Genomic DNA, 22909 nt, shown 5'->3' with positions numbered 1-22909 from the left:
ACAAAGCAATCGCTGATAATGAGACCCAATAACTACCTCCGAGCTCCAGTTCCACGTTCACATACGGAGCGCAAAGATTTACATGTGGTGCAGCGTTCGTTGTCTGCTTCCCGCATCAGGCCCAACCTGTAAAGCTCAGAGGAGCACTTACAGGGGTCTGCTTAGGGGCTAAAAATGAGGAGGAGATGAACTATATGGCTCCATCCCACCGTCCGGCCGACAGTATATCAGCAGAATCGCAGCCGCATGGGCGTGTGCGTGAACGCTCTGCTCATAAATATCTCTCCCAACCCCCCTCGCACCACCCCAAAGGGGCCTCTCTGATGGTGATGGCGAAAGGATGTCGCTGTCTGGGTGATTGAGTGCTGCTGGTCCTGGCCCTGGGCACATCCCTGCGCTCTGAGCCCAAGTGGGAGGCCTACCGCTGAGCGTTGGCCTGAAGGGACTAGCCTGAAGGCGAGCAGCCGCACAGCAGCAGGATGTGCCTCTCCTTCTGTTTCTTTCTGACACAAGAACACCAACTTAGCGCGACTGCTTCAGCGGCTATTAGCGGAGCGGACAGTGGAGAGTGTTAAATGGGCGGAATATTTTCATGCAAATGTTTTTCAATTCAAGCAATATCTCATGCATTCATTTATATATGTTAAATCTGTGTGAACTGGCCTTATCTGAACTTGCACCCCGTCTCTCTAAGTCTTTGTCATTCTCACTCACTCAGAAATCTGAAATAATCAAGGCGCAGTAATTAGCCTCTCTTGCTGCATTGTAATTGGGGGCAGAAGGAGGCGGCTCATTCTATATTTTTTTCCCCTGTTTGATAATTGCACACTTTAACGTGCCCTCCGCTTAATTTTTTTGATCCTCCTGAGCTCGTTCCCGTAGATGCCGCTGTTATTCTAACGCGGTGGCTCTTGTGCCTTTCATCAGTCGTCAGAAGCTCCGGCGTTTTCGAGCGGGGGGAGAGTTCATTTTGGAAACCCACTGTCTATTCCCTTTTTTAGTTTCAGCGCCGTCAGCCTTCCCACTGCCTCCACCATGAGAGCCTTGACACTGTCCAGGTCCGTCCTACTTGGCAAGAGGGAGAGCTACAGAGAAAGGCAGAGTTTATTTCCTGTTCTTGTGAATCATATATCAGTACAATTCCCCTCTGTGCTGTTTGGCAACGGCGGAATGACGGGTGTCATTTATCATACGGACTGAAAGAGGCTGTGGGAAAAGGGATTTGAATTCTTCTGGAAGTGTGTGGACTCTCCTTAGTGGTGAATCATTAAACGGAGGAGTTTTTCAACAGGGATATGAGTAACTCCTCGCGCTGGTACTTTGTTCCCCCCGTTTCACTGGCTGGCTCAATCATTAAATGACTCAAAAATACGATTTACTAGTTTTATATAAATTGTGAGGGGACATGGCATTTAACTTGTAATTGGGGATTTTGTCCTGCTGAATCCATTAAAGCGCTCCTCAGTCCTTGGTTGGATTCGAGCTCCCGGGTCACGCTTTGCAAGAATTATATTTAAGCAAATCTGAATTCGCAAATTTGATTAGCACTGCGTTTGTCAGCTTCTTGTTGTCCTGCTAAGTGATGACATTTTCATCTTCACCATACAGTTATTTTCTGCTCTCGGTTATGTTGACTGGTATTTAAGATTGTGCTTTATAAACATTTTGTGTTCCTTTGGATTTTTCTCTTCACTTGTCAGGGACGGTTACTATTTCCCACACTTTGAGTCGGGTGATCAAAGAAAACGACTTTTGATAGGCTGTCATCAGCTCCTCAGCTGCACTGGCAGAAATAAACGTGTCAAGCTTTAACTTATCCTCACATAAACATACTCCTAACCCCCGCTGCTCTAATTGAGTGTAACTCCCAGAAACCTGTGAACACACATGCAAAACCGAGTAGATCATAAATCAGGCTTCTATAGACAGCCGCTGCCCCCACCCCACCCCTCCCGGAGCCTCCCCAAAGGAGCTACTGGTTTCCATGAGCTGGCTGGAAATCAACCTTTTCTTTATGATATTTTTGTACGCGCCATCTGGACTTTTTGTTTTTTTTTTATTTCATCTGAAAGTTAGTTGAACTCCTCATCAAATGCAAAGTGTCAATAAGGTATCGTATAGGGAAATGGGGCTCGGTGTGTTTCGGCTGTCAGCAACTGCTAGCTGTCTCTCATGTGCAGATCACAAAGTTAAATGTGCTGTCAGCAAGTCCTCAGCTAGAAATAGATGTGTTGAGGTTAGCCTAAGAAGCAGCGCCACCCCCTGCTGCCCAGTCGAATGTGAATCCATCAAACAATGTGAACAGATCTGAGCGTAAAGGTGTAATGAAGCAAATTTTTCAGGTTTCGAGGCGTTGGAATCTGCTAGGAAACAGATCCAGAGCTACCTTTGGTCTCTTTATCCGCAAGACTGCATTAATGAGACATCTGATGTTGGTGTTATTTGGTAATATTTAGCTATGCGGCTGCAGCGGTATGCGACACAGAGGTCCGGGCTGTCTTCCCTCTTGCAGGGAGTTATATCTCGATGTTTTCTGAACCTGAGCTCTGAGTGCGTGACCCCTCCCAGAGGCCCTGAGTCCCGGGCCAGTATCTTGACATGTTAGCCTGCCACCGCCTGCTAAAGGAGAGTGTAGATGCCCCTGAGGTAAATGAAAACATTTGGTTCTTGCCAGACCTGTTCACATCTCAGCTGGGCCACATGAGCTGGCAGGTGACGCGTGTACAGAGGAGAATCGGAGACCGCAGCGGTGGCCTACTTCTTTTCTTCCACATAGGCCACGCAGGCCACAACCCAGAAACACAGATGAATATGTTCCTGGCTCAGAAAACACCCCGGCGAAACTGACAAAGACTGACCTCCATCCAGGTGAAATCCGGGCTGTATCTCAGCCATATTGTGCTCAGGGATCTGTTTCATTCACTGCATGTGACAGCATAGCGCTAGTCTGGGTCAGCACGTCTTCACTGTAATGTGTAAAGTTTGTAAAAATCCCCTCGTTAGTGATTGTGGAGGTTCGTTCAGCGGCTGCGCGTCGCCCATCATCCTCCTTTTTGTTCTGTAATTTTCAGAAATAGACTTGACATAGTGTCACCATCTCATATCAACATCTGCAATTACCAGACAATCCACGTCCAGGTCCCATGGGGAAGTATGATTGCAATTAAAAGCGCAGGGCAAATGTTAATTAAGTAAACTACTTGAAACTGGAAAGAGTGAATGTTTTAAATGTTTTTACTTTTAACCTTGCACTTCATCGGCCTGCCTGGTGCAAATTACAGCACGATTTTAGAGACGCAATCAACTTTTCTTATTTTTTTTTTTTTCATTCTTTGGTTAAGCACGGAGATGTTTCATAACATCTACATTTGATTAAATATATCGTAAATGTTAAATTAAAAAAGCAATTTGCCGCTACGTGTTATTCACACTTTGAGCTTCTCTGCCACATAACGCTGTTGGTAAATGTTGGGATGTTGATCCACTTGAAGACTTGTGGTGGATCGCGCTGCAGTTCGTCGGGTTATTAAATCAGAGGGAACAACAGGCCAACTTCTGGCCATTCTGGTGATTGATGAGCCAGGCTTTATTTGCTGAGGCGGTGTGTTTGTTCCTGTGTAATTGTCTACCAGATGGCTAAGCTAACTGTTCTTAAATGCCTTCAGACCTGCAGGGGTCCTGGGTCTTAACATTTTCCCTGCTAATGACATTATGCCTGCAAACATCTTGTAGTTTTTTTTTTTTTTCTTTTCCTTTAACTTTTCTGATCTCTAATGTTCAGGATCAAAATGGCTTTGCGAGGCATTTAGTGCGAATTATTTTCTCTGTGCGATTCTGTTTTTAATTTGCTCAAAGTGGATGTTTTGAAGTCGCTCTGTTGGTAAACTCCTTTGCAAAAATGAGCCCACTTGAATTTGAAGGGAGATGAGAGAGAGAGAGAGAGAGAGAGGTTGGGGGGGGCAGGACTCCACTCTACCTGTGAGGAGTCAGATTGGAGGAGAAAATGGATCTAGGTGGCAGTGCGAGTCATCAATCACAGCCCCTCAAGGGGAGCTGCAGCTAAAGCTGCTCTGAAGTGCTATCTGTCAGCTGCTCCGATCCAGCCGGGGGACCAGAGAGGGGCCATATCGCCACCCATCAGCTCATACCCAGCACACAACTGCCATGTAAACATGTGCAGGTGCTGCTGTCAAAATAACCCCTGTCCCAGCTCACAATGTCGCGCATATTTTCACAAATGGTCAGTCGGCCTTCTCGCGGCGAGGACGCCCCCCCCCCCCCCCCCCTCCCTCATGTGTGTTTAAGGAAATATGTCCGGATGCTGCAGTTCCTGTAAAAGCTTTCTGATTGTTGACAGTGTTGGGTGGTTTATTGTATTTTAAAAGCAAGTGCACTGTTTCTCCCGCTCTCCTCCGTCCCTCCCTCCCCAATCCTGAATAAAGCCACCAAGTGCTTCTCCGCCGACGTCGAGCCGCGTCTGTCGATACCTCTCAAGATGGATAGTTGTTCTGCATGCTTATTGATTCGGCACAGGCCAGAGATATAAGTATCATTTGTCATTTCTGGAATTATTTGGAGTCCTAGTTAAAACCCAGAGTGGGGGGAGATGGCCGTGCCTTGGGGGGGGGTTGGTAGTTGGTGGGGGAGTAGCGAGTTGTCTGGGCTTTGATGAATGACTGCACGGGTTTTTGGTTTTTACTGCGAGCGCCGGGGCCCTTTAGCTGCTATTTGCTTTCACCATGGTCCAAGAAAAACAATGCGATGGGTCCAAGGACTGAGCAGCATCGTCCTGTCATGTAGTGCAACGCGGCGAGCAGGGTGGTCCAGGCAGAAGAGTCAGGAGGAGGGTGGGCCTTGGACACCACACGCTGCTTTTCCAAAAGACCCAGTTGGTTGTAAGCCGTCCTGCTGCTCCGTGGGCCCAGCTGACGGCCCCGTAACACATGCTATGAATTTGAATATTTAGCATGCGGGATCGACAGAGTAACCGCAAACAGATTTTTCTTGCTTTTGATTTTAAACGAGGACATGATGGGCGAGTGAGGGGAAGTTGTTTGGTAACAGTAGCTCCGGCGTCTCCCCTGTGACTGTGATTATGTCCTGTTTCGGGCATCAGGCCAGCAGCAGAGCTGGCTTCATTACTGTATGGATCATCTTTTAAGACCATTTAAGATCAACGAGAGCTATTGTCCACTAACGACAGAGACTCCGAGAAGTTCATTACACTCAAACCCTTTGATTCATTCGGCCCAACAGTCACTTTCGCTCTTTCTGATTTCTTTTCCTTTTTTTTTTTTTTTGAACCGAGCGCAGTTGTTTCATTTCTGTTTTAAAACGCGACTTGAAAGTTGAGTGAGAGCATTTCGGAGTTCGGCGAGGGAAAAGTGTTTAACAGAGGAACATGTTTAACAGCAACAAAAGAGGAGAGAAGAGAAACCTCAGACACATGAATGACAAGTAATTATTTCCCTTGTCCATCAAACCGTGTTTTGATGCAAGGATGCGATCAAACATGATATTAACAGCTTCAAGCCTTCAAATGAGAACGATTCTGAAATCGTGCGAAGCCCGAGTGTGAGCTTTTGTGTTGCGCTGCAGCATGAATCATTCATAAACATGCACACACTGGGCAGGGCAGCCTTTTGCCCGACCAATATTACTGCCACAGCTTTTCAATGCTCGATGACCATTGTGTATTCATTTCCATTTTAGCTTGCCAAAATGTCTTCTCGCAGCAGGAGAGGGATGGCGAGAGCGACAGCTTTGTGTGTCTTCCAGTTTCTGTCGGTGAATATCCCCGTACGCGGCGGGCTGACCGACTGCCCCCGGCCTCCCTGCGTAGCCGTCAAACAGGACGGTGCGGCGGCCCGGCTGCAGAGCGGGGCAGAGCGGGCTGAGGCGAGGCCTCCGGAAACACTCCATCCTGCTCTCCGATGCGAAGGATCACCGGTTTTACATCGTGCTGAGATTCCTACAGAAGCCTCAAACCGGGTTATGAAAAAAATATCAAGTTTGAATATTTAAAAGCAATCACGGCGATATTCTGTAGTGTTAAGTATTCATTTAGCACGTGCTCGCTACAGTATGTCGTGAAAAGGGGGTATTTGCATTAGTAGGGCAGTCTTCTCCATTTTGTTTGCCCGAGCAGCGAGAGGACAGACAACAGAGGCCCTGCTTAATCCCTTTGGAGAACTAGTGCATGAATTGATATATCCTCCTCTCCCTCCGTCTCTCTCCCCTCTTGCTAATGTCTTTCCTAGAACTTGAACAAACAGCCTGTGCGTGTAGGACACATAAGACAGATGTTTAGGATTACTTTCACCTCATTGCTCTATTGTGTGCACTTTAAGGGAGCTCAGCTGATGTGGAATGCCACTCATTCAGGCTCCCTGCTCCTACAGGGCTCCTCCTGTTTATCACAGTGCCATCTGCACTCCAGACAACACAATTTTTAGGTGGGAAGAATAATTCAGAGGAAAAAAAAGCCTAATATTGGTTAATTTTTAATGCTGCTTAATGGGGGTAAACCAGCGTGGTAACCTCTGTAACAGAAGACTAGCAGTGTTTAGCTTTATTCCATTCATGTGTACAAACGCCCGCGATTCCTATTTGTTTTCTCCTTTAAAGAAATAAAGCTAGCCTCCTTCTCCCCCCGTCTGCCGCTCATCTCAGTTTATGTGTGTGTGTTTACAGATGTAGAAACAAATGGGCCAGAGCCACATTGATATTGTTGAGGGGTGACATTATCTTTTAGCAGAGCACTTATCTAATCTGGCTGCTGTGGGAAGCTGGAGGAAGTGGCTGTGGGACAGGGGCCGGGGATACTGCATCTTTAATTACCATTGATATCGCAATAGAGAGGAGAGGGATAGAGGAGCGTAGCCGGCGGGGGGGTGGGGGGGGGGGGCTGTGGAGGGGGTGAGTTGAGAGAGGGAGAAGACCCGTGTTCACTTTTTAATTAAGGCTCCGTAGTGTAACTCGTCAATGTACATTATTGGAAGAATGAACGTCAATGCCATTGCTTTTTCTCCCCCTCCTTTATCTCTGTCAATGATTCAAAGACATGATTTATGGTTCGTCTCCGTCTTTCAGGATCATCCATCAAGCGCTGGCTCTGCCGCAGCGCCACCCGTTGTAAATCATTCTGAAAGCCTGTCACTCATTTCCATTAACCGTTCCTCTGTCGCTCTGGTCTCCGCCTCCCTCAACCTCCTTTTTTCTCCCCCTCCTCCTCCGCCCCCCCCCCCCCTTCTCCTCCCCCTCGGTGCACAACCTACAGCCACGCAGGGTATCAGTTCCGTTCCGCTGCTCCGTCCGCCTACCTTCTTTTCAATAAATTAACCACTTTCTCCCATGCAATGAATAAAAAGGCTCTGCACTCGTCTTGCAGTCGGCACCTACTCCTCCTCCATTACAGCTGAACACCTTACAAATGTCACGCCGCTGACTCGTAGGCTAAATGAGGAGATAGCGCAGAGAAAATATTTTTGTTGCACTGACTTTTCCTGTGGAAATATTTGAACAGCTTTGATGTGTTTGCAATGTGGTATTAATGAACATACACTTTATTCCCCGCGTGCAGGGCGATGCATCTGGCTTTATTATGTTTCTTTTATTGCAGGTGACTTGAGGATAATTTGCCAAAAATTGAACCCACGGTTAAAGATCACGCACCTTGGTTCACGCCGTGCCTTTTGTGCATTCATTCTGAGAATTACTGGATTCGGCTTTAACCGTTAATGGAAACAATATTATGTCTGTAATTATTCCGTGTAGTAAAAGCAACACTAAGTGGGCAGTGCTGCCATTAAATGCTGTTGGTGTTCTGTAAATTCTACCAGTAGTTTAATTCAGACATTCCAACAATGACTGTAGTCTTTAACCAGTTTTTATAGAAACAGGTCTTATGAACAGAAATAATTGGCTCAATGGAGTGACTGTCAATCTCTTACAATGGTTGATGTGCCGGCTCTGGGGAGCCCAATTCACTGGCTTCTTTTTTCATTCTAATCAACATCTAGATATCAACACAGCAGAATACCCACAAACAGCAGAAAGCCTGTTTTGAGGGGAAACTTTCAACTATTGGGTGCCAACACATTTCACTATTTGGGCAGCCATTGTTCTCAGAATGGGCTGTCAAAGTGACAGTGCGCACCAGGCAAATCCAGAAGTTTGCACTTTTCAGAAAACAGCGGGCCCTAATCATTTTGTGGAGGACACTTGACAACAAATTTGCCATTAAAATGAATCTGAATAGGAGGGTGCAGGGCTGTTTTGAAGCATTTCTGCCTCTCTTACTGTTGCTCGTCTTGTCCCACAGAGCTGCAGGTTTGGCGGGCTTGCTTCTCTCCCTTTATGCTTGCCATGAAGCAGCCTTTGGTCCCACTAGAAACTGACAGTACCACGCTTCAGCTGCAAATTCACTCTGTATCCTCATTGTATTTAATGAAGGGAAAAAGTGGCAATCTACTATTAATGAACTTGGAATGTAAAAAAATGCCTCCCTTTGCTGAAAACTGCATAAAACTGCTTGTACAAGGAAAGCTTTGGCTGGAGCCCATCCAGAATCTAATGAAAGATCCATACAGGGACAGAGCGGGCGGGAAGAGTTAGTGAAATGCAGATTGTTTTAATAGAATACACACAGTCTCTTCCAGCTGCACTATCAGATTCATCAAGGCCTGACCTTGATGGAGTGCTGTTGTTGTTTGGGAGGGCCTGTGTTTAGGGTTCATGCAAAGTTTATGATGCGGGGACTGTATGTGCTGTATATGTCTGCCGATCTCGGGGGAAGACTAACTGGAACACGGTCCGTGGAGCAGGGACTGAAGGAGGCTCGCCGCTGGCTGCTTTTCGTGATACAATAATATTATTATATCACAAAATAACACACGACATCACAAGGAAATAAATGACCGATTTAATATTAAAAATAATTAAGTCCTCGACGCCGCCCCTCAAATGCAAAATAAAACAGAATCATACGACGAAGCAAATGTTTACAAAACATCAGACAGTGATTGAATCGGAATTGAAAAGCTCTTTATTTAGCCGGGCTAGCGGGCATGAAAAACAAACAGCACGTTAGCCGAGTGTAGGCCATCATACCTTTCACTCAGTATCTCATAAAACTAGAACAAAGGCCTTATGTGTGCGAGGCAGTGGTCCTTTAAACGATGGCCCACTTTCCTCCCTGCTGCCACGCAAACATTCCTGACTGACATTCAATCAGGGAAATTTGAACCAAAGCAAGATGGTCTTTTATTAGTACCGCCCTGTTTGCTCGACTGGTCAGCTCCAATATGCGAAGCGGTTTGAGTGGCACGCTGTAAGATGATGGGTTCGCTCTCTGATAAGGGTGAATGAGGGGTAAACTGCTATTCTGCAGAAAGGAACCATCAGACCTCATCATGTCGCTCCTGGAGTGTCGTGTCACAGGCTCTTCAGAAACCAAGTGACAGAGCGGCGCGAGGCTGCTCCCCTCCTGCTATAGTGGAAAATACACTGGAGCCGAAGCCGCCCTGCTTCTGCTCCACCAACTGGAACTTTGCATCAGGCGGGGCAGAAAAGATCATCTATAATCTGGCAAATATACACAGAGGCCTTTAAGCCTCTTCAGTTGCAACGTTATCCTGCACGCTCGCCAAATTGTTTATATTTACCTTTCCTTGTTAGCAGAAGAGGACAAATAGGAGACAGCCGTGCCGTGTGCAGTATATGTCCAACCGCTTATACAGAGCAGCGCGTTACAGCCAGAAATTTAAAGGGTTTGTTCACCAAAATTGTAAAAAGAACGGTTTCTCACTTATCTCTAGTGGCGTCCAGCCATGCAGATAGCTTGTGATTTATTTGCCCTGGTTTTCAGATATCTGCTGCCTCCTCAGAAGAGTGGAATTTTGTTTGGTGCTCACAGATTTGCTGTAGTGTTGGAAGTATTTAGACTCTTTACTGCTCTACAAAAGTCCTCCATAATAAGTCAAGGTGGTCCTGAGTTAAAATTGTCCTGAAGTGAAACACGTTTAGGTGTTATATTATGATATTATTATTGCTGCATTAGCATGTAAGCAGCACTTTAGATGGTTGAGATGGGATTCAGTTTAGCTGCTTCATGTTCTACTGGAGAGTATGTTTATGAACAGAGCGTATGTTTTATATATAAAAAGTAACTTGTAGCCATAGCTGGTAAATAAATATGTGTTTAAGTGTAAAGTAGCATAAAATGGAAATACTCAAATTTGCACTTAAGTACAGTAACTTGAGTAAATACATGTAGTCAAGTTACTGTTCACCACCGCAGATTTGAAAAGTGTCAGAGACTCAAAACCTGGACAAATAAAAGCAGCTGCACGTCTGTGTGCACTCCCTGACCCCTTCATTAGCTGCACCTGCACACTGTAATCCAACCCAATGCAACAGATCTGCCTCAAACTCGACATTTCTGAAACTGATAATCAGTATTTGTTCAAACGTCCTCAGTTCAATCGTATGTTATTACTGAGGTGGTCGTTGGTGGTGGGGTTGAACTGAAAACACATTTGAACATAATGTGGTCCAGTTCAACACCACTGCAAACTACAACCTCAGTAATAAAAATCTTAGAACTTCATACCTTTATATTCAGGTACACATAACTACCACGAACTAGCTGCTTATTAGCATGCATATTTGTAGCATATTAGCACTTTATTAGTCATTATGAAGCACATTTTCTGCATGACCATATCCTGCTCTGCTGTGAAGAGTTTTCCCACGAAAAAATCCTAAATACCACGTACTGATAGGAAGCAAGGACGTTGTTGTACATGAATTATGATTTTAATAACCCTAACCCCCAGAATAAGGAATTAATAAGTGCTTTATAATGACTAATAAAGAGCCAGCGTGCTACTAATATGCATGCTAACAAGCAGTGAGTTAATGTTGAACGTTATTATCTTATCTATGGATGAGCTGTTGTGCTGGATTGCGTCAGTTCCTAATAAAGTGGCCATTTGGATGAACCAGCCCTTTAAGAAATGTTCTTTCCATGCTTATAATAATATGTTGTGCACAAATGTCCACCTGCTCTGTGTGGCTGGCCTGTGAGACGGGGATGGGAATGTCGTGTGCATTATTTTTTTCTGCCGGGGCCGGCGGGGGACCCTTCGGTGAGATGCAACACCAGGCAACCGCATGTGATGCGGCGGCTGCGGCACGTTCAAAGTGATGACTTAGGTGCTGGAGTGCAGATTGCAAAGCTCTCCCACCGCTCACTTCCAATTAGGCAGCGGGCCGACTGACGCGTCTCGGAGCAGAAGCTTCTAGTAGGCATCAAAAGGAGCAGCGTCGCTCGGTGACATCGTGGAGGGAAGGGGCTCCTGCAGCTTCAGGCAGGCCGATCTGATGTGCCTCAGTGAATGTAATGATTAGCAATCCGTGCAGCATGCGAGGACAGACTTTTAGAAATTCCCACTTTTGTATCATTACATAAAAAAAAATCCCCCCATAACTCAAACTAAACACGCTCGCAGGCCGTGCAGCTCAGACTGACTGCCTTCAGACGCTTTCTTGTGTCTGTTCCTGTGCTGTTTGTGCATTCCAAAGTTCTCTGTGTTTTTAGTTAACAGAATGTTGGTTGTGAAAACATTTTTGATTAATTGCCATAATTATTGTGATCATTTTTGCCCAAATGAACAGCCAGATGGCAGGATATGGTGTCATATTTGCGATCCTATCATATTAATCTGGCTCTGGGTCCATCTGAACACATTGCGCCGTTTGCTGTGTTCACAATCTGTCCTCAAGTTGTCCATGTCTTTTTTTGAGCTGCGAGTTTTTATTTGATTATATTAGACTATTAAATATTAAAGTTGAGGGTGTATGAAAGCAAGGGCATTTATCTGCATGAATAGCTTGTGTTTAGTGAAGTAAGTAATGCGCTTTAAGTAACATCTCCTTCATGCATACAAAAATTAACGTGAGTGTTTCTGTCTCATGGTTTTGTAGCCAAAGCCTCACAAAGATCCAGCAAAACCACTTTGTGGGGGTTCATGGCTGCTTTTAAACCCACTTTAATTGCCTAATCTATGGATTGTCCTCTTTATTTTCACCAGAATGTGTACCGCAATGCTGTTAATAACCATTTGGTGCTGCATACGACATGATGTAGACCCAGTTACAGTGTGCCTGCGTGGTTTTGAAGCCTGCTAAGGGCATCACTGGAGTCATTTAAAGTGGTGAAATGAAATAATGGGTCAGATGGGAACTAACGACACATTCCTATTTAAAAGCAAGTCAAAAACTGTTTTATTCTCTGATATCAATTAACCTCCAGATAAATTTTGTCAAAGGGAGCAGCCGGGATGTGATTGTTCTCTCTTTGCTCTGCAGTGTCCTTGGGCTCGGGGAGACTGTTTCCTGACAGGGAACAATGAAGAGAGAGGTGTTTACAGATCTTTACAGATGGCTCCGGGGCTCAGAATTAGCTCTCCGCCATTTCTCATGTGATTCAGTTCAGACTTAACTTCAGATGTGTCATCAAGACTATCACCGGGATGTCTGACAATGTATCTGTTTGATCTTGACGCGCGCTGCTCACTGAGTTAGTCAGATATCACTGTCAAATATTAAACCCTGTGACATGCGTGTCTCATTCTAATGATAGCTCACTGAGGAAATCACATCATGGTGACTTTTATAAACACTCCACCCTCTTTCCAGCATCGCAGGCACAAAAGAGCGTCGCAACTTTGGAATTATGTTTTGTACACCGAGTACTTTTTGACTGACATTTCACACCTATTTATAACAACAGATGAGCGCGGTGACTAAGTGTTTTTAAATGTACAGACACAATTAATTGGGCACGTTGCTCACATGTGAGTGAAAACAGGAAGGAGAAGCAGATGATAGCTACTGAGACAGCCTGGAGATTGTTCAGTGATCCTGACCCGCGTTGTTAGCGTGTTCTCTGCCGATCCAGCAGGCCTCCTTTTTTTTTTCTTCCTCTCCTTTCTCCTTTTTTTTTCTCCTCTACACGGCATAAATCCGGGAGATGAAAATGTCATGGAGCAGGTTCATTTTGCAAAGAGGTTTTGATTGCCATGCGCGTGTAATTGATTGTTCCAAGGACAGGGGGAAATCTAGAAATGTCATAACAGTCCTGCTTAGGTTGGTCCCACCACTAGGCAATCAATGAGAAGTAAAAAGAGATATTGATTTGCGAGCAGCAAAAACTGTAGCTTGAGACAACCGGAGAGCGCCGGGGAAAGTGGCACAGACGTGCAGACCTGTCACTGGCACCTATGAATTACCCAATCTTCTGTGAAGATAGTGTTACCTCGGATACTCACAAAGGCCTGCGCTGGGTATTGCAGCTGTCCATTAGCTAAGCTCCTCAGGCTGCTAACTCTCTGTGGCTTGTCAGATTAATGAAGGAAATGTTGACCTTCCGAGGGATAAATGTTGATGTTCTCAAATTCACAAAAGTTTCTGCTGGCATGTTGAACACTGGAAACAGAATGCCCTTTTACAGCTGACGCACACTTCTCGAATGTGACTGACACATTTCGAATGGGCTCACTTACACCGGGGGGGGGGGGTTTGATGAAGATAGTAGTGCTTAAAGTTGAGTTGTAAATATATTGTCATGTAAGCGTTTCGCAGCAGTCCAGCTGGACAGCACGCTGCCATGAATGTAGCAGTAAATGTAATCTACTATTTCCTATGCAGTTAGCTGGTTTCTCTAGATGTCGGGGGGGAAAAAAAGCCTTTTGGCTCAGAAACAGGCTGCTGCTTCTGTAAATCCAGGCCTCGCCATGCCAAGAGTCTGTTCTAACGGATAAAGGTTATAAACACTTCAACTGCCTGATTTATGATGGACACCTCAGGTTTTTTGACCTTTGCATATCTCTGTCTGAAGATATAAATTTGTTGTGACACAGATTGGAGGCTTTACAGCAGTTTATGACATGCTAAATCTCCGGCAAGGCATGCCAGCCTCTTGTTTTGTAAGGCTAGTTAGGCTGGGAGTTGCCTTGCTTGGCCTCAGAGACAGCATTTTCAAAGCAAGCGTTTCCTTTATTATTTTTTTAAAAGTTGTGAAAAAACACGCGCCTGCTGTTCCTCACTTTTGGTTTGCACGGCGACACACCACTTTGAACAATGACGTTTAATGGAGCGTGTTGGCGGTTTATCTGCAATCTCGACAAACTTGTTTGCCACAGCATGACGACCTTTTGCCTGTTTTCGTGGCATTGTCCTTGAATCTGATCTTGTGTTAAAGAGTAATGCGGCTTGGCACGGCTGCAGTGCTGTGGTAGACCAGGAGCTGGCAAAGCACAGTTACAAATGGTGTGAGAAGCGGAGTTAGACATGCGGGTATCTTGGAGTGATCCCTGCCAGAAGGTTAATTGGTGCCTCTGGATGTCTGCTACTTGGGGCATCTGATAGAAAGGCATAGAACAGCAGGAAGGGCGGCTGTTAATCTCTGTCAATCCCATCCTCAAATACCACGATAAGACACAAACATTCACATTAAAACTGATACAACTACAGTGCATGTACGTGGTTATTTCCAGGAAAACGGCACTTAGCCCCTCTTTGTGAAAGGGACATTTATCTTACAAATAGGGTAGGTGAAACTGAGCTGCATCTATTGGTGAATTTTAAGCCACATAAAATATGCAGGAAATAGCTTTTGCATACTAGGAACGAGCCATTTCTATTAAACCAGCACCGTACTGGAAAAATGCTCATCTCTCCACTTTGGTTGTTGCCAGTCCTTCAGTTTTAGTGGTGACTTTGAAGAGAGAGGGCATCAACTGGGAGCTTGTCATAGCCATCGGTGTTCTCCTTCACTGTGAATACTATATATAAGACTATAAATAAAACATACCTCTGTGCTCTTGACAACTCTCTCCCTGAGCATCAAGGGTGTTTTGGAGGCCATCACAGATCTCCGTTGGCCAATCAAAACATCCCTCTTGCGGTGGATCAAGGTCACGGCACATTGGGGCTCTTGGGCGCGAGTGTGTGTGTGTGTGTGTGTGCAGGCTCTTGTTCGCGAGGCCCCATTCTCCATGTTTGTTTTGAAAGTCCGAATCCCATCTCCATCTCCATCCATTAGCTGGCAGGCAATTCACCTCCGGGGTTTCTCTTGAGGCACTTGTGAAATATTGATAAAAAAAAAAAAGTCTTATTTTCAGAAGGCAGAGAAGAGAAGACGTTCTATGGGCCGCCCAGTGTGGGACTCCTGAGTGCTCGGCTTCAGCCGTCCCCACATGCGATGCCCTCTATTCAGAAAAGAAATATTAACCACGTGAAATGCATAAGTGCCCGGACAGGGCTGTTATGTCCTATTCATATTTAACTCGGAGCACATCTGCCACGTCTCTCCCAAAATGCACATTTTCCAGCATGACTGTGAGGCGGAAAATATCTCAGATATGTGACAACGCTGACAAACTGCATTTATTGCAGGATGTCTTCAGAAGATATGCAAACATCGGTTGTGATATTGTTGCGTGGGCTGTCGGATGGTTAGATTTTAAATAATCTGAAACAGTTATTGTCAGAGAGGACACTTTAATCTGCTGCGGCTGTGCTGATATTATGTCAAGCAGACCCTGCAGCCACATGAAAAGCCCTCGATGCTGAGTCAGAGTTTCCACTAATTGGATGATGGGAAATGTGTCAATTAGAAATACTGTTGTTTAATTATCTGTTAATTGAAGCAATAATGTTTGTGCTCTATGAGTTGGGAGAATGAACAGGTGAATAATGAAAGAAGTAATTGCTGTTTATGAGACTGTCAGGGAAAATATAATGACGTGACAGATTGCCAGCAATTTTTTTTGAAATTGTCTAGTTTTACCGCTGATAATTGAGTCCGCTTCTCCACCAGCTTGATCAACATCTTCATCAGCATCAGCATTCACATTGGAAACATATTTTTATTTTGCTAAATGGCTAAATGGCTTCTAAAGTAATGTTTCCTCATCTTTTTTCAGCCATGCCTTTTAATTTATTGATAGAGCAATGCAGGATATTAAAATGTCTGAGTTTGTGTTAAGCCATTCCTCACACGTGGCTTCAGGCAGGCTGAGGTGTTATCAAGAACAGAAGGCATACATTTTCATTGCAGTTTTGAGGCATCCATAATCACCATGGAACAGGTCATTTACAATAACCCTTAACGGGTCCCAGAAGAATCAATTTCCTTTTGTCACTCAGTGGCCAATGATTGTTGTAAACATCTCAACTTGAGGCCAGAAAAACCTTGGACACAGCACTAAGTCAATGGCCTGTCGTGAATCACATGGTGCTGTTACACCAGCAGCAGTCTGTTAGTAAAGACATTATGTCCAGCTATACTCTCCCACCTCCCAAGGCACAGAACAGCCGCCATTATGTTGTCTTAAATGGCTTCTGTGACTCCTCACGAAAAAATTCTACTTTATACCGTATGTCTAAATGCGCCTTGGAAATTAATTAAATACATTCATTCAACTGCTGTTGCACAATGTGTTTTAATGGCATTAATTTCCATGTCTCTTTCCTCTCTAGTGTACATGCCTGATGAAGACCCGGCTCTTCAGGATGCCATCACCGAGGAAGACGGAGAGAACGACACTCAGACTGAAGAGGAGTGCTCAGAGAAGACCAGCCCCAAAGTGTCTGAGGACAGAGAGCTCGACAACAAGAGCGTCAACACTTATAGCAACCAGAACTCTCCCATTAGTGTCCTTTCCAATCAAGAGGCAGAGCTGGAGTCCCGCCTTAGCGACAGCAGCGACAGACTCTCCGACTTCAAAACCTCGTCGCCACCTGAGAGCCAGCGGGATGACGAAAGTCGCAGCTCCAAACATAAAGAGGAGACGGGCGGCAGCTTGGAGAAAATGAGGGCAGCCTATGCAAACTTTCTCTCGGATTCCTACTGGACGGGGATAGGAATGGACTTGAAAATTGGCAAAAACACCAGCAAAGCCAACTGTGACAGCACCAACGGAAGCACCAAGAGTGAGTTCGACTGGCACCAGGACGCGCTGTCTAAGACCCTGCAGCAGACGCTCTCCCCAAAGCCCACATCCAAACCGAACCTCTTCAGCTCCGTCCACCTGTACAGGCAAACCACCAAGCCCTGTGGCTCAGTGTTCACGGGGGCCAGCCGCTTTCGCTGTAAGGATTGTAGCGCTGCTTACGACACTCTTGTGGAGCTGACAGTCCACATGAACAAGAGTGGACACTACCAGGACAACAACCTCAGCAAGCAGAGTAATTCCTCTGCCTCGTCCTCCAAATCCAGGAAACGAAATTTGCAGGATATGGAAGGGAAAGAGGACGCGCAGAAGGTTTTGAAGTGCATGTTCTGTGGCCACTCTTTTGACTCGCTCCAGGATTTGAGCGTCCATATGATTAAAACCAAGCATTACCAAAAAGTGCCTTTAAAAGAGCCAATCCCAGTAATCACACCCAAATTGTTGCCACCAGCAAAGAAACGGGCCTTTGAAACGGTGAGACCTTGCTCTCCTGACTCAACGACCGGCGTTTCCGGCTACACCGAGGCACAACGGGCCGCCACCATGTCAAATGCTAACAATAATCGCTACGGCTATCAGAATGGAGCGAGTTACACTTGGCAGTTTGAGACGTGCAAGTCTCAGATTCTTAAATGCATGGAGTGTGGAAGCTCCCACGACACCCTGCAGCAACTCACCACGCATATGATGGTCACCGGACACTTCATCAAAGTCACAAACTCAGCCTCTAAAAAGGGTAAACAGTTAGCGCTTGACCCCCTGGCCATAGAGAAGATCCAGGTTTTAGCTGAGCCTGCTGCCAGTGACACTGAGGGAGAAAAGGTGTCTCCAAAAAATCCTTCCCCCGGGAGCAGCGAGAAGGATAGCCAGGGGGAAGGTACATCAGACAAAATGGAAGAAACCGAAGCTAAAGATGACAAGCAAGAGAGTGAGGATCAGAAGGCAGGCAATGGAGCTTTTAAGTACCCTTATCTCCGTGAGGAGGATCTTGAACAGGACTCAGGAGGAGGAGGGGACATTCTTAAATCTTTAGCCAACACAGTGGCCTCTGCCATCAATAAAGCTCAAACGGGGACACCGAGCTGGAGTGCCTATCCGAGCATCCATGCTGCCTATCAGCTCTCCGGCATCATCAAAAGCGCCCCCCTCTCTGCATCTCCCCCTGCTCAACTAAAGCAGACATTTAACCACAAGCTGAGACCGATCGCCCCAAAGGGGAAGCTGTACCACGGTGCTGTGGGAGTTGAGGCTCCCCAGGGACAGCATCAAAATGTGGACATCAAAAAAGAAAAGGTTGGCATTAGCGATGGTAAAGAAAGTCAGAATATTAAGTTTGATCTGGTGGAGAATGATGACAGCGATTGTCAGGACGATTCCTCTTCCTCTTCAAAGCTTGATGCAGACTGTGTGAATGAAGGGAGCGAAGCGATCAAAGGGAAGTTGAGCCCAGATTTCTCTGACAGAGGCAAGACACCGAGCCCCTCTGCCAGCAATGGACGCAGCGCTACTTCAGAGCCTCTCAGTGACACTCCAGCTGTACTTGGCATAAACCCTCTTAGTGCGCTGCAGTCAGTTCTGAACAATCATCTGGGCAAAGCAAATAAGCCCAATAACTCAGGAGTAGATAAACTATCTGCTCACACCAAGTCTATTTTTGCTGACATTAACCGAAGCAGCGAGAAGCCAGCTTTAAAGCTTGGAAACGCTATGAGAAATAGGCCCGATAACAACTTTCTGTTTGTCAGCGACGACCAACCGATAGACCTGACGAAATCTAAACACAGCAAGCAGAGCTCCTCGCTGCTGCAGCCTTCCACCCCGATGCCACAGAAATACGCTCTGTCCGACATCGCTGACATGGTTAAAGTTCTTCCGAAGGCCACGACGCCGAAACCCTCCATACCGTCGAGGATCCCGACAATGAAACTGGAATCAGACGTCCGGCGCTTTGAGGACGTGTCTGCTGAGGTGTACTCGGTCCACAAGCGTAAAGGTAGACAGTCCAACTGGAATCCTCGCCATCTTCTCATCCTGCAAGCTCAGTTCGCGTCCAGCCTCTTCCAGACCTCTGAGGGGAAGTTCTTACTCTCAGACCTCGGCCCTCAGGAACGGATGCACATCTCCAAGTTCACTGGATTGTCCATGACCACCATAAGCCATTGGTTAGCAAATGTAAAATACCAACTGCGGAAAACCGGAGGGACCAAATTTCTGAAGAACATGGACACGGGCCACCCGGTCTTCTACTGCAATGACTGCGCCTCCCAGTTCAGGTCACCGACCGCATTCATTTCCCATCTGGAATCCCATCTCGGGTTCCAAATCAAAGACATGTGCAAAATGCCGGTCGAGCACCAGACGAAGGTAGAGGAGGCAGAACTGTCGAAGGCCCTCAGTGTCCGAGCCACGGAGGCTCTAGTCACGGAGGAGGACATTGACGCAAAGTTCAAATGTAAGCTCTGCTGTCGGACATTTGCGAGTAATCACGCGGTCAAACTCCATTTGAGTAAAACTCACAGCAAATCCCCTGACAACCATTCACAATACGTGGAAATGGACAAGGAGTAGTTTTTCATATTATTGTCACTTTTTTTTTTTCCTTTTTTATTTTAATACACGGGTCAGATATTTCAACCATTTTTCAACTAGCATTGTGTAGTGTGCATCATTATGACGTTTAAAACATTTCATGGAGTACAGCAAAGACACACTGGTTAGAAATTGTATAAGGAAACACTAAGAGATACTTTTGCACCCTGCTCAAATGCATCACCAGTAATGAAATGTATTACTGCTTGAAGAAACATAATTGCTGATGTTTGCATGCAATAGCCCTGGCTATGACTACTATTTATTTGTATGATATGTCAAGTTTCAATTGTATTTCAAAGACAAAATAATGAACTAATTGTACTTTACAACATCTGTGATACAGTACGCCTGCATACACGTGCAGCTGTTGAAACAGGTAGCCCGACACATGATAACACACACGCAGACCTGTACAGTGTATTGCTATGTAAAGTTGTTTTGTGTTGCAATGATAGAAGAGAAAAAAAAAAAGCACTTTAATAAATGTTTAATCACCAGTTTAGACTCGGATTCTGTACATGGCTCAAAAATGATTAGGATACTTCACATGTAAATATATTTTAGAGGGGAAAAAAAAGCAGTGCGTTTCATGCAACAAGGATAACAGCAAAACAGATGATACCTGTGATACCTGCACCTTTTTTTACTTATTCAAATAAAGAGTTAACATTTGATAACAGCTTGTATATCTTTATTTTCTCTCTTGAGTTTGTTTTTAAGACTTTGCTGCTTATCACAGAGGCCACAGTTATGACTAACTGATGCACAATAAATACTTAAAAATATTTAGGACTCGTAAATATCAGGAGCATTTTCTTCAATTATTAGCTAATTTTCTCAGAACGTATCAGGTAATTCAGCACCAGAAACAGAAATATTACAATTAGTTTCCAGTGAAACCTACAGCGTCTTTACGTCATTGCACAGCCGTTCAGCTGGACATGCCGCAATGTGACATTTGCTCACAGGCAAACACACAATTCAACATATATGGAGCATAAAATTGCCAATAATAGATGAATATTGTTTACTTTGGTTTCAACTGAGCCTTTCTTTCAGCAAAATATCACATGTTCCCTTTAATTAATACCAAATGACATAATTCTCTCCAGCAAACATCTGAGGAAATTATCAGGAAAACATTCAGAAATTATGGACCCATAAAACCCAAATATCTCATATTCAGATCGACAATATCTTCCTGTTATCTCAGTGGAGACCCTTAGAGTGACGAAGGCCAGCATCCTCACACTGTACACTGCATTGTCGTTTTTACCTTGTGACTCTTAGATACACCTCACAGATACATCTTCTTGTCAGACTTTATTGCTTTCCCCGCGAACGCCGTTGCTGTTGCTGCAAGATGGTATCATAACAATTAAACATATTTCCTCCAGCTCTATTATTTCTAGGCTATTAAAAATAATTGCCTTCTAAATTCATAAACATTTTATGCAATTCATCTCTTTTCAAGCAATCAAGTCCTCAATTACCTCCACCCATCAAATCTCTATTTTATAACGGCCGACTGACATTTGATGGTAAATGGGAAAAAGCACATGGGCACTGTGGTGATTTGAATGCTGTGACACCAACTTGCCCCCTATTGTTGGAAATGAGCAGGCAATCACGTTGTTCATCAGATGACTCCTAATGCAGTTAAAGTATTCAGCTATAATTTCTCCCTGCATTTATAATTACTGTCAAAGACCACACACCTCAGTGAGCAGATTAAAGCTATAAATTATTTAGTGCCTTTCTTCGCCGATGGATCTCTGATTTGTCTGTAGGGCCATTATGTTTTAGAGGAGCAACTTATTCTAAATTGAAGCAAGCATTGTCCTTAAGATGCAGCAGAATGCTTTGCAGATGAAAATAAAAGGACGAGAATATTGCGGGTTGTGTTTATTAATTGCAATTTAAAGTGAGACTCTTTGCTTTTTGCTAACAAAAGGAGCCATGATGCAAGACAGGATCTCTCGTTTTTACTGAAAAAAATGTTTTATTTTCACTTAATGTTCTCCACAGCAATTCCCTAAACATAGATACAAAGCTTTATTCAGTGCAGATTTAGGCTACAAGTACATTTTGAGGGTTCAGCACAACCTAGTAGAGATTCATGCAAAGCTAACCAAAGAAAAATGCTATCATCAGTGCAATCACAGAAGGAAATTAGTTGTCTTCCACCATAATTTGCTCTAATAAGTCAAAGTCAATGTGGGATTTATTGTTAGTCCACAAAAATGCTCTAAACTTTGCAGCGTTAATATGATTCGTATCATGCAGTCGTTTGAAGGTGCATAAACTGTAATTGGTTGGAATCAAAATACACATCAGCATGGTGCTCTCTAGAGGGGATACCTGACTTATTAAATACTGATATACTTCAGGTAGCACATCACAGGTAATTAAGTGAAATAAACCCATAATTCTTATGATGCTTTATATTAATTCATTTTGGATGTTTGCATATTAACACAGTTAATCACACCGTATATCTGACACGTCATGGCTAATTACAGAACACAGTCAGCTTTCTGCAATTATACACACACGCACACACACAATCTTGGTTTTAAGCTGATTGATTATGATAGATCTTAAGCACAGTAACGTGCTCATACATGGACACACACACAGTTTATGCAGAGAAAGTAAACAGGTTTGTGTTTTTGTTGCAGTGCTCTATATTAGCCAGAGCACTGGGCAGATGACAGTGATAAAGCTTGGCTGTGTATGTCCCCTTAGCGTGGTTCCCCTCAATAAAAACAATATAAAATGATGTTGTTTAAAATTGGCGAGGTCACTTCTCAGACCTTTTCCCTCAAAGAGATCACTCTGAATGCAGTCAAAAGCCCCCACATGTATAATTTATCATTTTCACAATTATTATCATTGATTTTACCAAAGTCAAAATGTCTTAAAGCTTCGGAAATGTCTCACTGTCTGACTTAAAACATCAAACGTGCTCTCATTTCCCCCGCTTGGAGTTACTCTCTAAAACAGTTCTAATAGTGTAGTTGAAAAATCAAATTATGCACATAAGTACACTTGCATTGCAGACGCAGTGAAACCCGACCTTAGCAAAATTGACGCCAGCTCGCATTTGCAAATCCTTTGTCAATCTGTCATTAAACATGCTATCAAATACTGATAAGTGCACGCTCCTTGCTTGCACTAGCGTGCGTCTCCCTGATGCTGATGTGCTGTAATAGGGCAAATGTGCATCAGAATTTGCCTGCTTGGATACACACAAAACATTTACACTGTGCCTGACTTTGCTTCGCCCTGTGTCA

At 44.6% G+C, this 22909-nt stretch overlaps 1 protein-coding gene across 2 annotated transcripts in view; it reads left to right on the top strand.

The window, feature by feature from the left end:
• The window catches only part of LOC121612595 (teashirt homolog 2), a 40034-nt gene extending 19919 nt beyond the window's left edge, over window positions 1-20115 (top strand). For both annotated transcript variants that reach the window (XM_041945592.1, XM_041945591.1), the window contains one exon: window positions 16549-20115. In XM_041945592.1, the coding sequence (XP_041801526.1) occupies window positions 16549-19589 (3041 nt within the window). In that variant the 3' untranslated portion in view covers window positions 19590-20115. The remainder of the gene's footprint in view (window positions 1-16548) is intronic.
• The last annotated feature ends 2794 nt before the right edge of the window (window positions 20116-22909 follow it).

The sequence above is a fragment of the Chelmon rostratus genome, chromosome 10 (genome assembly GCF_017976325.1).
Source record: "Chelmon rostratus isolate fCheRos1 chromosome 10, fCheRos1.pri, whole genome shotgun sequence".
Classification (NCBI taxonomy): Eukaryota; Metazoa; Chordata; class Actinopteri; order Chaetodontiformes; family Chaetodontidae; genus Chelmon; species Chelmon rostratus.
Note: the sequence above shows the minus strand (reverse complement) of the source record. Positions and strands in the feature narration are given on the sequence as shown.